Source organism: Paroedura picta, chromosome 3 (assembly GCF_049243985.1).
Source record: "Paroedura picta isolate Pp20150507F chromosome 3, Ppicta_v3.0, whole genome shotgun sequence".
Lineage (NCBI taxonomy): Eukaryota > Metazoa > Chordata > Lepidosauria > Squamata > Gekkonidae > Paroedura > Paroedura picta.
The window spans coordinates 162,585,075-162,597,789 of NC_135371.1; the positions used below are offsets into that span (position 1 = coordinate 162,585,075).

The following is a 12,715-nucleotide window of genomic DNA, read 5'->3' on the forward strand; positions in this document are numbered from 1 at the left end:
AACGCTAGTGGGATACAAGAGCAATCTTTGCTCAGCGTGACCTGGTGTAGCCCTCTCTATTCCTGTTCTTGATAATTGAAACCCAAGTTCTGTACATGCTTTCTTCTTTGTACTTTCTTTCCTGATGTTAATTAGCTGTGTGGCAAACTTCCCACATTTTTTTCAATTTGCTAACCTGAATTTCCACTTATTTCGGGTGACTCCCTGCCTGTCTCCTGTCTGTCTCATGCTTCACTTCCTCCCATTGGCATTACACTCATCCTGCCTTCTTTTTCCAGGTTGCTCGGAAGTCTTGTAGATCCCTCGGCAGCAACAACCGCTCCAACTTTGTCACATTCATCCTGTGTTTGTTATGTCTCTTGACTCTATGATATCTTAAGCACGTTTTTAAATGACACTTCATCTGCTCCTTTGTCTCCCTTCTGTACGCCAAGTTCCTGTCCTTTCAGTCTGGTGAGAAGAGAGGAGGGACTGTGTTATGTAGGGAGTAATCTTAAAACAGGGCAACTTGGAAGTAAACCCCATTTTATTCAATAGGGCTTAATCCCACGGTAGAATTCTGAGGCTTGGGACCTTTCATGTCTTCATTCTAATTAAATAAGAACGCCTTAGTCATTAAGTTACATTACACAGCAAGGAATTGGGGAACATTGTCATAAACTTTAAAGTGTGAGTGGGGGGGGGGAATCTCTTTATTGGCCTAATTGTAACACCAGTATGGACATATCAGAAGTGGCGATGGGATTGCCATTTGCTACGTATCTTCCTTATACAGACATGTATCTTGGGGACATTTAAATAGTTCATTTCTTTGCAAGGAAGAACCAGTAGATGGTGATGATTTCCTGAAAAACTAATTTTCGTGTTAATAAGTTACGTCAGAGAAGAGAGTAGTATACATAATCTTCTCCAGTCTGTCAGTGGTGGGCTGTGAGTGTGTTATGACATCAACATAAGTAGTATTTTGAGGGTGTTGCATGTTTGGGAATCCATGGCCTCTTTTGTCAGTCACACCAACATCCATATAATAAGGGCTGTGGTTCAACTTTGTTTTCTTATCCTTTGGCAGGTAGAGAGAACAGACTAGGTTTTTTGGATACTACCAACTTTTCTGCTGGTGCAAGAGGGAAAAGAGACCCCTTTTGGCCATGTTCCATGGCCTTGTGGAATGCACACGGACAGATAGTTTTACGAAATAGGACTCCAGTAAGGAGGGAAATCGGACAAGACCACTCATCTTGTTCCAGTGGGAAAACTACTAGAATCCCACCTAGGAGCTATGTCTTGTAGCCATAATGGATGGGAACTTTGGGCTAGAGCTTACCTTCCTGGGATCTGCTGATGCACTTGAAAGATGGCATCAGAGAACTTCTGGAGGGAAAGTATGGCTGACTCAGACAGTTTGGTATATGTCTGTGGGCAGTTTCAGACAGCTTACCAGACAGGGATCTTGCATTTTTTGAAACTTAGAATGCATGAGAAAAGAAAGGTGTTTCATGATAGGAATTTTGGGGGGGGGGGAAGCATTTTCAGAATAATATAAAACACTGTTGGCTGCTTTCAAAGCAAAATAATACATTTGCAATACTCAATTTGTTGTTGTTAGGTGCGAAGTCGTGTCCTACCCATCGCGACCCCATGGACAATGATCCTCCCGGCCTTCCTGTCCTCTACCATTCCCCGGAGTCCATTTAAGTTTGCACCGACTGCTTCAGTGACGCCATCCAGCCACCTAATTCTTTGTCGTCCCCTTCTTCTTTTGCCCTCAATCGCTCCCAGCATTAGGCTCTTCTCCAGGGAGTCCTTCCTTCTCATGAGGTGGCCAAAGTATTTGAGTTTCATCTTGAGGATCTGGCCTTCTAAGGAGCAGTCAGGGCTGATCTCCTCTAGGACTGACCAGTTTGTTCACCTTGCAGTCCAAGGGACTCGCAAAAGTCTTCTCCAGCACCAGAGTTCAAAAGCCTCAATACTCAATTAGTGATGTGTAATTTGCTTTACATAAAGGGATGGCTGTCAGTATACTGATGTTTTAAAAACAGATCTCTACCCATCTCACTTTAATACTCAGGTTGATAGGTGCAGGAAGGAAGAAGGCTGTGCATGCACTATGTGGGAAAGTAGTAAAGAACCAAGGGTGAGAAGCCATGGCACCTCTTTTAATTTTTTTAATGCAGTATTCAGTGATTGTTTTCTGTTTTACATAAGCAATTTGTTGTTGGGCCCCCACCATTATCCCATGGGCTAGGATAACTTTGTACAGCTAATGTTTAATATGACAGGATAGTGTGGAATGTCAAAAGCAAGCAATGCTGCAGTCAGCATCAATAATCCAACAGTGTGCATCGGCTAACATAATGATCATTGCATTCTTGTTTCATTAGAATTAGTGTTTGAAAGAGCCTCAGATTCTAAATTCCCAAAGGACAGCAATAATGTCTGAAAAGGCACTTTCTTTTTCTGTTCCTTGTGAAAGTAAACTTCTAGTTTCTCATTCACTGACTGCATGGTAATACTCAGTTCTATTTTTTTCTTAAAATCCTTATTTTCCCCAGGCCTTACCAGCTGTTCTCCTTCTCCTTCAGGAAACAGGCTGTTCGAATGAGATAAAACTGGACTGCCAATTGTATATAATGCTCTTGTTTCCACATCTTGCTTTCTTTCCAGCCATTTGACGTTTAAGCCATCTGTCAGTTATGTGAGCAGTTTCTGCAATGGGTGAGTATTTTTCGCAATGACTTTTCTAGCTTTTGTCCAGACCAGAGTCCCACTTGCCTCACCCCTTTTGCTCCGGGCATTAGCACCAGTCTTTCACCAGTGGCTTGCTCATCCTTGTCACGGCAATGCTTGCTCCACAGAGAAGGCAGTTGCCTTGCCAGCGGGGGCAAGGGGGCAAGTAGGTTCCCATCTGCCCTACTTTGGACCACACTGGACCTTTTTAGTCGCCCTCTGACCATGCAGGCTTTTGCTAATGTTATGCTGGCCAAAGGCAACAATAAAAGGGGCAGGCAGAATATTTTCCTGGCTAGTGAGAAGATCGCCACTCCCCTCTGCTAATCAGGCTTTCAGTTTAATGGCACAAGTCTTTGTACTATTGCTGCAAAGCTACTTCATTGAATTAGTTTATGAATAAGGGACAGGGATTACTATTATTGCCTGGATTATTTTGACTTGCCTTTCTAGCAAGTGTATATAGTGAAAGCTGGTCACTAAATCCATGTTGGCAGATGTTAAACTGCAACCTAATTGACTACTTCATAGTTTGGTGTGTTTTGTCAAGCTTCTCTTCATGGCCACATGAAGAATTGGGGAATTCATGTGTTTGCTTCCTTTTTTTTGGCACAGTTGCTGTTCTTTGCACTGTCCAAAATACCGTATTTTGTTAAGCTGCTTTGAAACATTTGTTTCTCCACTGCTTCATAGTCCAGGGGGAACTGTTTCTGCTCTACAAGTCTCACTGAGATGGGGACTTCTGCAAAAGCATGCCTGAGTTTGTTCAACTGATGTTGGTTCCCAAACTTTTCCAGGCTGCTGTCTCCTTGGCTCCCAGGCTAAATCCCTTGTGTCCTCCCCTCACAAACACACATGTCTTTCCTGGTGTTAGGTCTACTGCAAATTCAAAGCACACTATATGTCTACATTTCTTTTTTGTGGGAAGGAGAGAGGGGAAAATCCTGTGGGCATGAAGAAGCCGGAGAAGGCTTTTCCAGCCTTACAGAGATGGAGACTTTTGCGGAAGGGTTGCCAACCTTGGGTTAAGGAATTCCTGAATTTCTGGGGTGGAGCCTGGGAAGGACAGAGTCTGAGGAGGGGAAGAAGCTCCATAAGAGTATGATCCCATCCAGCCCACCTTCTGAAGCTGTCGTCTTCAGGAAGCTAAGCAGGGTTTCCCTGGTGAGCACTGGGATGGGAGACCATCAAGGTAGTCAAGGGTCACTGCTACCTAGAGGCAGGCCATGGCAAGCCGCCTTGGACTGTCTTGCTAGGAAAAGACAGCTGCTGCAGGAAGAGTGAGACTGCTGACCACCTACTGCCCCCATATTCCTTACCACCACCCTGTTTTTCCCCTCACTGTCCACAGGGGGTCATACCACCCACTCTGGGAACCCCTATTTTAAATGGTGCTTTGAGACCTGTTGAAATTGTGTGTTGAACCTATCCATCAGAGTGTCACGCGCTGAGAAGCTTCCTTTCTTTCAGATGAAACTGCTGATTTGATGACGATGGATGCCGGAGACTATGCGTTAGCTAATCACTCCTCTGTATTCAAGGCCTATCCTCTACAACAAGATGCTCTCTCGGGGGATCATCTGCTCTTGTCTGGCAACAAGGTTTGGGAATCAGTTACGTTTGCTTCTTTAACCAGTTTGAGATGTGTTATCTTTGTGAATGCACGGATACGTTTGCTTAGAAATAGTTTTCTGATAAGTCAAAGTTAAAACTTATGAGGGGTTAATTTGAGGACGCTTTCTGCGTTCCGTAGGGCCTGCAAGACGGAGCTTTTCCGCCAGGTCTATGGTTGAGGCTGGGGTCTGAGTGGAAGATCTGATTGGGGCCCCTCTGGTGGTAAGCAACGGTAGTCCAGGGTCATCTAAGGCAAAGGTTATGGCTCTGCCATTACCACAGCGGTTCTCAACTGCTCTAACTCGGAGACCCCAACTGCGGCAGCCAGAAGCGGCAGCCAGCGGTGGCGAGCGGCGAAGAAGCTGTTAAAAAGATGTTAAAATGTGTGAGAGAGAACCACACCCTGAGGGACCCCACGAGGGAGTCTGTAGGAGTGCGAGAACTCATCCCCCACCACAACCCTCTGGGTCCAGTTATGGAGAAAGGAGCGTATCCAGCAAAGAGCTGTGCCCTGCATCCCTATCCCAGTGAAGCAGTGGACCAGTAGTTCATGGTATGCCACATCAAAGGCAGCCGACAGATCTAACAGAACCAACACGGCTGACCCGCCCCAATCCAGTTGGCGACAGAGATCATCCAACAGGGCAACCAGCACTGTCTCCACCCAATGGCCAAGGATGGAAACCAGACTGATATGGATCAAGAGCCGAAGCTTCCTCCAAGAATGCCACGAGCTGGTCTGCCATGGCCCTTTCAGCCACCTTACCCAAGAACGCCAAATACGAAACCGGATGGTAGTTGGCCGGGTCACGCGGATCCAGTGATGGTTTCTTGAGGAGGGGTTGAACTACTGCCCCCTTCAGCTGCTTAGACTGGGATGCTGTTATGGGGAAATAAGTAACGCCACGAGCCGTTCCAGGAGTGGCAGGATATAAAAATAATAAATAAATAAAATAAATATCTGTGCCATTCCCATCTATCCAAATGAAACTGGGTGTTTTTATTTCATGCAAAATGAATTTGTATATAGGATTCTTGGAATTCTGTGGTAGCTGAAAATGCTGCAGAATTCATCAAATTCTCCTTTGCTAACTAATTGTCAGGAACCAAGTGGTTGAGACCCAGCAGATTTGCACCATAGACATCACTCTCGGGCTTCAGGATGAAGCTTTAAGTAAAAGTCTTTGTGTGGAGAATCAGGACAAAGATCAGCACATTGCATAAGCTCTTAGACAGGAATCTTGACAGAGACACTGGGGAAGAGGGTTTCATAGAATATATACCTTGGTAAAAGGAAGTAAGGTAAAACATAGGAAGGTAAAACATAGAAGTCGCTTTTGGCGGGAACATGGATTCACACAGAAAAAGGCAATGTTCTCTGATCTACAAGGTGTCAAAACAGCTCATCCAGCTATCTGTTGTTTAGACTGAGTTCCTGGCGAGGCCAGCCTTGGGCGAAGAGATAAGGAAGTGAAGGTGGGATGAGCCTTTGAAATGCAAGGAGGAGATGGGAGGGGCACTGGCAAGAGGGCCTAGGGAGGGGCCACAACTCAGCAGGAGATCTGGGAGCGGAGGAAATTTAGTGAGCCTCAAAGGGAACGAAAACCACGGGACAGGAACCACGGGACAGGAACTAGGGGTTCATTACACTAATATCCAATATTAAGGGCCACTCCCTGTTCCTACTTGAGGCTTATGGTGATCTGGCAGGCTAAGGGAGCACTAATCTTTACTGTTTTCCTCTGAAATGCTAAGTCCTTCCATCACTCTTGTAATGTTTTTCTCATGTGTGACCCCTTTATGAGTAACCCCTGTAAAGGCACCTCTCCGTAGCGGTGTGCATTATACCGTCTCCTTGCCTTCCTTGTTTTCACTGCTACCAAAGGCTCTTGCCTTCATATTCTTAGTTGGACCCAGACAACAGAATGGCTTCGTTGTATATGGGAGAGTGACAGAACAATCAGGTTCAAGGTAAAAGGGGCTTTCTTATACTCTAAAATAAAAACCATAATAGCATAATAGTCTCTGTATGGTAAGTAAGCTTAATGGATTCAGAGAGGCATAATAGTTTCAGATTTTTCCTTAAATCATTGGTTCTCAACCTTCCTAATGCCATGACCCTTTAATCCAGTTCCTCATGTTGTGGTGACTCCAACCATAAAATCATGCAAATGTTCTTTCGCAGAAATTAAATCCAAATTTACCAATGGCGTGAGGACCCATTGTTCATGATTGTATATATACATTGGTTTTTTCCCAGGGTTTCTCCAGTTCTGCCTCTTGTTTCACCATGCCGATCTCGCTCTTTTCCGCTGCTCCAGACAGACGAACACTGTATCTCGATCTACCCTGCAAGGCTGTTGTGTGGATGGTGCCTCCCCCAGCCAAGCTGCTTGCCCTGCCACGACCCCTGTGAAAGGGTTGTTCGATCCCAAAAGGGGTCCTGACCCCCAGGTTGAGAACCACTGTCTTAAATAAACATAGGGGCTTAGGCCGATAATTTCCCCACAGCCCAATTTCTCAGTTTATCTCTCTCACTCACACATACACCCCCACAACCTTTCTGAACAAACCAGTCAACTCGGCCTCCTGTGGTGCAGCTTCCATCCAATCTCAGGACATTTCACTCACCCATCCAGTCCCCCTCTTTCTTAGTTGACAGGCCTATATTTTAGCTTACAGCAACATGCATTCAAATCTGCACAAAACAGACATAGTATTTATATGGCACGATGCCACAATCTTCCTCTACATGGTTTCTGCCCTCTGTACCTTCTCCCTAAGAGGCCAAATCTGAATAATTTCACAAACCAGAACAATTTCCACACCTAGAATTGTGCAAAGCATCCTACATGTGTCACTCCCTAAAACTGCATCGTTGCTTACAGGACACTTTTCCCGCTTCAGGTTGCAAAATTCTAGAGGTCCTGTGTATATTATAACACTTGTTTCAATCTGTAGAAATACTTGGATTATTGCAGTTCATTATCTTTATTAAAGAGTTGCATGACATCAGCGTGATACCCTGGAACGTAATGGGTCCGATTCAGTCTTGTAATATCTTTTGTGTTTTCCTTGTTTCAGTTTTCATCGGACAAGTTTGGCAGTCTGGAGAGATCTTTCACTGGTCCAGCTGCAAATGCCTCGTGTAGTCTCAATTACTGTTCAGGTGAGTCAGGCTGCATTGGTTTCAGCCCAAAGATCTTTCAAGATGGGGTGCAGATCTGAGGAATGTACCTTTGTGTGGGTGAAAGTACCTGTGCTGAGGTTAGTCCGGCTAGTTCTAGGGCAAGGCTGCCTTTGCATAAGGTATAACTGTTGAGTCATGCCCTCTTGAAAAATAGGAAAGTGTATTTTCATCAAAGAAAATCGGGTAATTGTTGAAACATGGTGGCTGGAGATGATCTGAGTTGCAAATTGCTGGTTGGACCAGTTCCCTCTTATTTACTTACTTTGGTCATACAATTGTTCTTCATAATGGAGACTCAGATTGACTAGGAGATCAAATTGACTAGGAGGTCAAAACATTTCTGGAAAGGATCCCGTTCTCCCGGACTGACTTGCTGCCCAATAGTGACCACCAGAGATTGACCACCAGACAATTCTGTGCTAGAACCTGCCTCAAAATCACACTATCTGTCCCCTGGAAACCCTGGGGTTCCTTTTGCTGCTTTATAAGATGCTTAGAATAAGACACAGAACTTGTATTGAAAGATCAAGTAGAATGACAGCATTAGAATGACAGCATTACAGCATTCTCCCCTTCTCTGTTTTATCCTCAAAGTAGCAACCTTGGAAGGTACTTAAGTGCGTGAGTGGCCCAGCAAACTTCCATAGGGAGACAAAAGAGGCAAGCTGCTTCCCAAAAATCGGCATGCGAAGAACTAAGGAAATGGTATATTGACAGGAATGAACATTTATTGACTGATTCTCATTTAACTATTCTCGTGTTTCTTTACAACATTCCAAAATTAAATAATTAAAAAAAGGAGCCAGAACAGAGTCCAGGTTTAAAAATTGCCCGATTTCAAGGTAAATACCTTTTCTTCAGTGGCTTATTTCCTAAAATACAATATGAACAAACATAAGTATACATGTTTAAACTGCCTATTATATAAATTTATACAGAAATAAGAGTTAATGAGAATCAGGCAATAAATTTTCATTTCTGCCAATATGCCATTTCTTTTGTGCTTCACCAGGAAATGTCCATGGCAGAACTGGAATTCAGACCTGGGTCTTCCAGATCCTAGATTAAATCACTGCACTTTATAGTTGTATAAAGTGGGAGCACACAATCATCAAAATAAATCAATCAAATAATGCTTGAAACACAAACCGTTGGACCCTTTCAAGAAATAAAGCTTGTTTATATGGAGAGCTCTTTTTGAGCCCGATGATGCTTGAGGAGGTTACATTGTTTTCTAATTGACAACCTTGGCTATAAGTTTGCTAGGTTCTTCTTTACTGTTCAGTACTCCTTTCTTGGCAGAAATGTCACCCCTTGAGAGTTATCAAGCTGCAGGAGCACTAAGAACATTTGAAACGAGTGCCAATGGACAGTGGAGGAGCTGTGTTCCTGCTCTTGGTTCTGTATTGCAGAAACCCAGAGCCAGTCGGAGTGCCTATTTTGAAACTCGCAAACTCTCAAGGTACATACAGTTTCATATATCTGATAAATGATAAATGATATTCTTCATGGGTAGGGATGGGCACAACCCTAACAATTCTGGTTCGGGATTGACTCCAAGCCAAACTACTCAGTTCTGTTTTGAAGTGGGGGGACAGGGACAAAACAGACAGGCTTAATGGCTTGCAAGCCATTAAACCTGTCTTCTTTTGTCCCTGTCCCCCTACTGCTTCCATGTAAAATCTAGTCATTCAGCCCCACCTGTTGTCCTAAGTGTATAAACTGCAGGGAGGTATCATCACTGTTTTCAATTGAGGATTCTGCTTTATCATTTGGACCAGGCAGGGGCTCATGGGAATTGTAGTCATAGAAATCTGGAGGGCCGCAGTTTGACTACCCCTGATTTGGACCTTCAGATTCACTTTTGAAATAAACGCAGCCTAATTTATATACTAGGTGCCTAGTAGTTTCTCTGGGTTAAATCCAGTAACATTGATTCCCCTGTGGAGGGTCCATATACAACCCGTGCTTTCCCAGCTGCACCGGCTCCAGATCGGGGACCAAATCAGATTCAAGGTTTTGGTTCTCACTTTCAGAGCCCTAAATGTTCTGGGAACCTCATAACTTCGAGATTATCTCTCCCATTACCTCCCAGCCCAAAGGGCATTAATGTCTAGTGACTAAAATTTACCAGTTTGATCTGTTTAGGGCTGGGGATCCTATCAAACTGGCCTCAACCAGAGGCCCTGCCTCAGGCCTGGTGGATTGCTCTGTCCTATGAGATCAGATCCCTGCGGGACCTTAGGCAATTTCGCAGGGCTTGCAAGACAGAGCTGTCCCAGATGAGGATTGATATCTGACATCTGATATCACTGCCTTCTCTGCCTGCACCTGCCAAATTATAATGCTTACGGAGGCCCACACTCTGTCCTCCCCATCCCATGACTGAAATTTTAATGGGCAATACTAAAACTTAATTTATGTTGGAAATGTTAATCTGAGATTTCTTTTTGCATTTCCAACGTTATGTGATTTTAACTGTGCCGTGATCTGCCCTGAGTCCGTTGAGATAGGGCAGCATAAAAGTTCAAATAATATAATAAGTAATAAACTTGCAGAGACTAACAGCCATGTGGGTAGGGCTGCAACGCTGTGGAGTAAGGGAGCAAAAGGAGTCTCTCTTGTCATCTTCCTTTCGCAGAACTCTGACGGAAGACACAGGAGAGGCAATTGCATCCCATTCACATTGCAGGCTCCCTTCCCGGCCTACATGGCTGTTAATCTATGCAGATCCTTGATTCTGCGAATCTTCTTTCCCCACCAAAGTATGTGTAAGGCTCTGAGTTCATGTTTGGGTGCTGAGCAGCTATTCTAGGTTTTAAAAATCGATAACTTCGATCACACTTACCAAATTGGCTGACCGACTGCTCTGTTTCCGCAGTGGGACATCAAATTCCTTTGCAGGGAAGGCAAACCATCATTGCCACGTCTCTGCCTATGAAAAATCGTTTCCAATCAAGCCTGTGAGCAGCCCGTCGTGGAGCACGCCGTGCCGCCGAAGCATGCTCAGTCCCAAGAAGTCCCAGAGGAGGTCCACCAGTACGGCAGAAGAGGTGAACCCAAGGGATTTGAGCTGCTTGTGCCCGAAGAAGCTTGAGTTTTTATTGAGTGAGGAAGGTCTCCAAAAAACCAGCCCCCTTTCTCAAACCATCTGTGTTACAGCACACCCTGCGGTGATGATTCAACCTCTAGCAGTGATTGTGACAGGTGGTGCGGTGTTGAAAAAGGGTAAAATGGTTCATCATGATCTCTAGCTGTCATTGGGCAAATTGCTGTGCTTCTATACTCTGGGTGTGTAGAAGGCACAGGGAAGTACTGATGACAGTGGGGTCCTAAAAAGAACTGGTAAAGGGGAATACCACCAAGAAATGTTGGAAGAGGAGAAGTGGAAGGCATCAGGAAATGAGAGGTGCACAAATGAACTTCTAGAACGAGAAGAGCTGAACTCGCATATCGATCTGAAGCAACCAGCCAGTTTGGTGTAGTGGTTAGGAGTGCGGACTTCTAATCTGGCATGCCAGGTTCGATTCTGCGCTCCCCCACATGCAACCATCTGGGTGACCTTGGGTTCGCCACGGTACTAATAAAACTGTTCTGACGGGCAGTGATATCAGCGCTCTCTCAGCCTCACCCACCCCACAGGGGGTCCGTTATGGGGGGTGGAAAGGCGACTGTAAGCCGCTTTGAGCCTCCTTCGGGTAGGGAAAAGCGGCATATAAGAACCAACTCTTCTTCCTCTTCCTCCTCTTCCTCCTCTTCCTCTTCTTCCTCTTCTTCGCCTCCTCCCCCCTCTGAGCAGCAGTGGAAAACATGTAGTTGGATACAAACATTTTCAAGCAGTTTTTTGCTTCTATGGACTTCCCCTCTAGCATGTTGAAGGGCCATTCAGAACGTCTGATGTGCCTCCAGCTTCAAGAACTTTACTATTATCCTGGGGCTTATGGATCAAATTGCTTTTTTGCTTTTATATCAGTTCTTTTAAAAATATGCGTTTTCAACTTTGTGTAGCCATCCTGTACATTTTTAACCTGGAACTGAAATACTTACTAGTTTCACACGGGGAAAAAGAGACAGTCGTAGAGGCAGGTCAGATGGTAGCAACCCTTTATTCATGTTACGCACGTCTGTTGTAGAGGCTCAACCCGTTTTTTTTAAGTTAAAATTCTCTGCTGAAGCATGCCCAAACATTGCAAGGAATGTTTTGTGAGTTGCTTGAAAATGACGCTCGCTCTTTTTATCTCCCCCTAGACGGTCCGAGAGGAAGAGAAAGAACTTTACCGGCAGCTGCTCCAAATGGTTACGGGGAAAAAGTTCTCCACCTCCAAGCCCTCCTCCCTGTTCTCTCTACAACTGTGAGTCTTGGAAATTTCGGGCTGGTCATCCGCATCGCCGCATTCACGGTCGGCTTTGAAAGCGCTGATCTCTGGTTTCGTTTTTCAGGCCCCGGTGCACGAGCTCCAGTAAGAACCTCGTGAGAGACCCGGACAATAAGAGTAGGAAACCTGCCGAAGTGTATTGCCTTGGCCTAGGCACCCCAGTCCCTGAGGCTGCCAGGACTCAGGAGCAGCACTCGCACAATTCACTGCCACGCCTCGTAGGGGGTTATCCTTCACGACTGACCTTTGAGCCCCAGGACAGCAGTACGCCGATTCAGCAGAACAACACCCCCTCTTTGGATGTGCCGCCCGAAGGTAAAAAAAACAGAGAGATGCAAATGGAATGGCGTCATCTCCCTGCCCCCGCTCTGTTTCCAAACCACCCACGCATAGCCTCAGTGTTTGGGATCTCCATTCTTGTTTATGTAAAGCGATCTGATGCTGTCCCCGATTTTTCAAATGGGAAATTTGCACCCCCATATTGAATGCTGCTCAGTACGTAAGTCAGGGGTAGTCAAACTGCGGCCCTCCAGACGTCCATGGACTACAATTCCCAGGGGCTCCTGGGAATTGTAGTCCACGGACATCTGGAGGGCCGCAGTTTGACTACCCCTGAATAAGTAGTTCCTGATTTGAGCATGGCTTGATTCCTCATAAGCTTGCTAGGGTTGGAATCCCAACTCTAGCTTGTCCACCCTCACCGGGGGGGGGGGGTATTCAATGCGAGCTAAAACCCAGATCCATCGCAGCTCTCAAAATGTGAATCAAGCAGGTTTTGCCATGAGTGCCAGTCAACAATAGAAACAAG

The 12,715-nt window shown here is 45.3% G+C and overlaps 1 protein-coding gene across 4 annotated transcripts in view; it reads left to right on the forward strand.

Moving 5' to 3' along the window:
* SENP1 (SUMO specific peptidase 1) overlaps positions 1-12,715 on the forward strand; it is a 52,975-nt gene that overhangs the window by 13,831 nt on the left and 26,429 nt on the right. For 3 of the 4 annotated variants that reach the window (XR_013229628.1, XM_077329138.1, XM_077329137.1), the window contains 7 exons: positions 2,665-2,715; positions 4,198-4,340; positions 7,426-7,510; positions 8,834-8,993; positions 10,413-10,584; positions 11,780-11,883; positions 11,972-12,222. Coding sequence is in view for 3 of the 4 variants with exons in the window: in XM_077329138.1 (XP_077185253.1) it covers positions 2,712-2,715; positions 4,198-4,340; positions 7,426-7,510; positions 8,834-8,993; positions 10,413-10,584; positions 11,780-11,883; positions 11,972-12,222 (919 nt within the window). In the remaining variant the exon portion in view is untranslated. The remainder of the gene's footprint in view (positions 1-2,664; positions 2,716-4,197; positions 4,341-7,425; positions 7,511-8,833; positions 8,994-10,412; positions 10,585-11,779; positions 11,884-11,971; positions 12,223-12,715) is intronic. The other variant, XM_077329139.1, reaches the window with a different exon arrangement.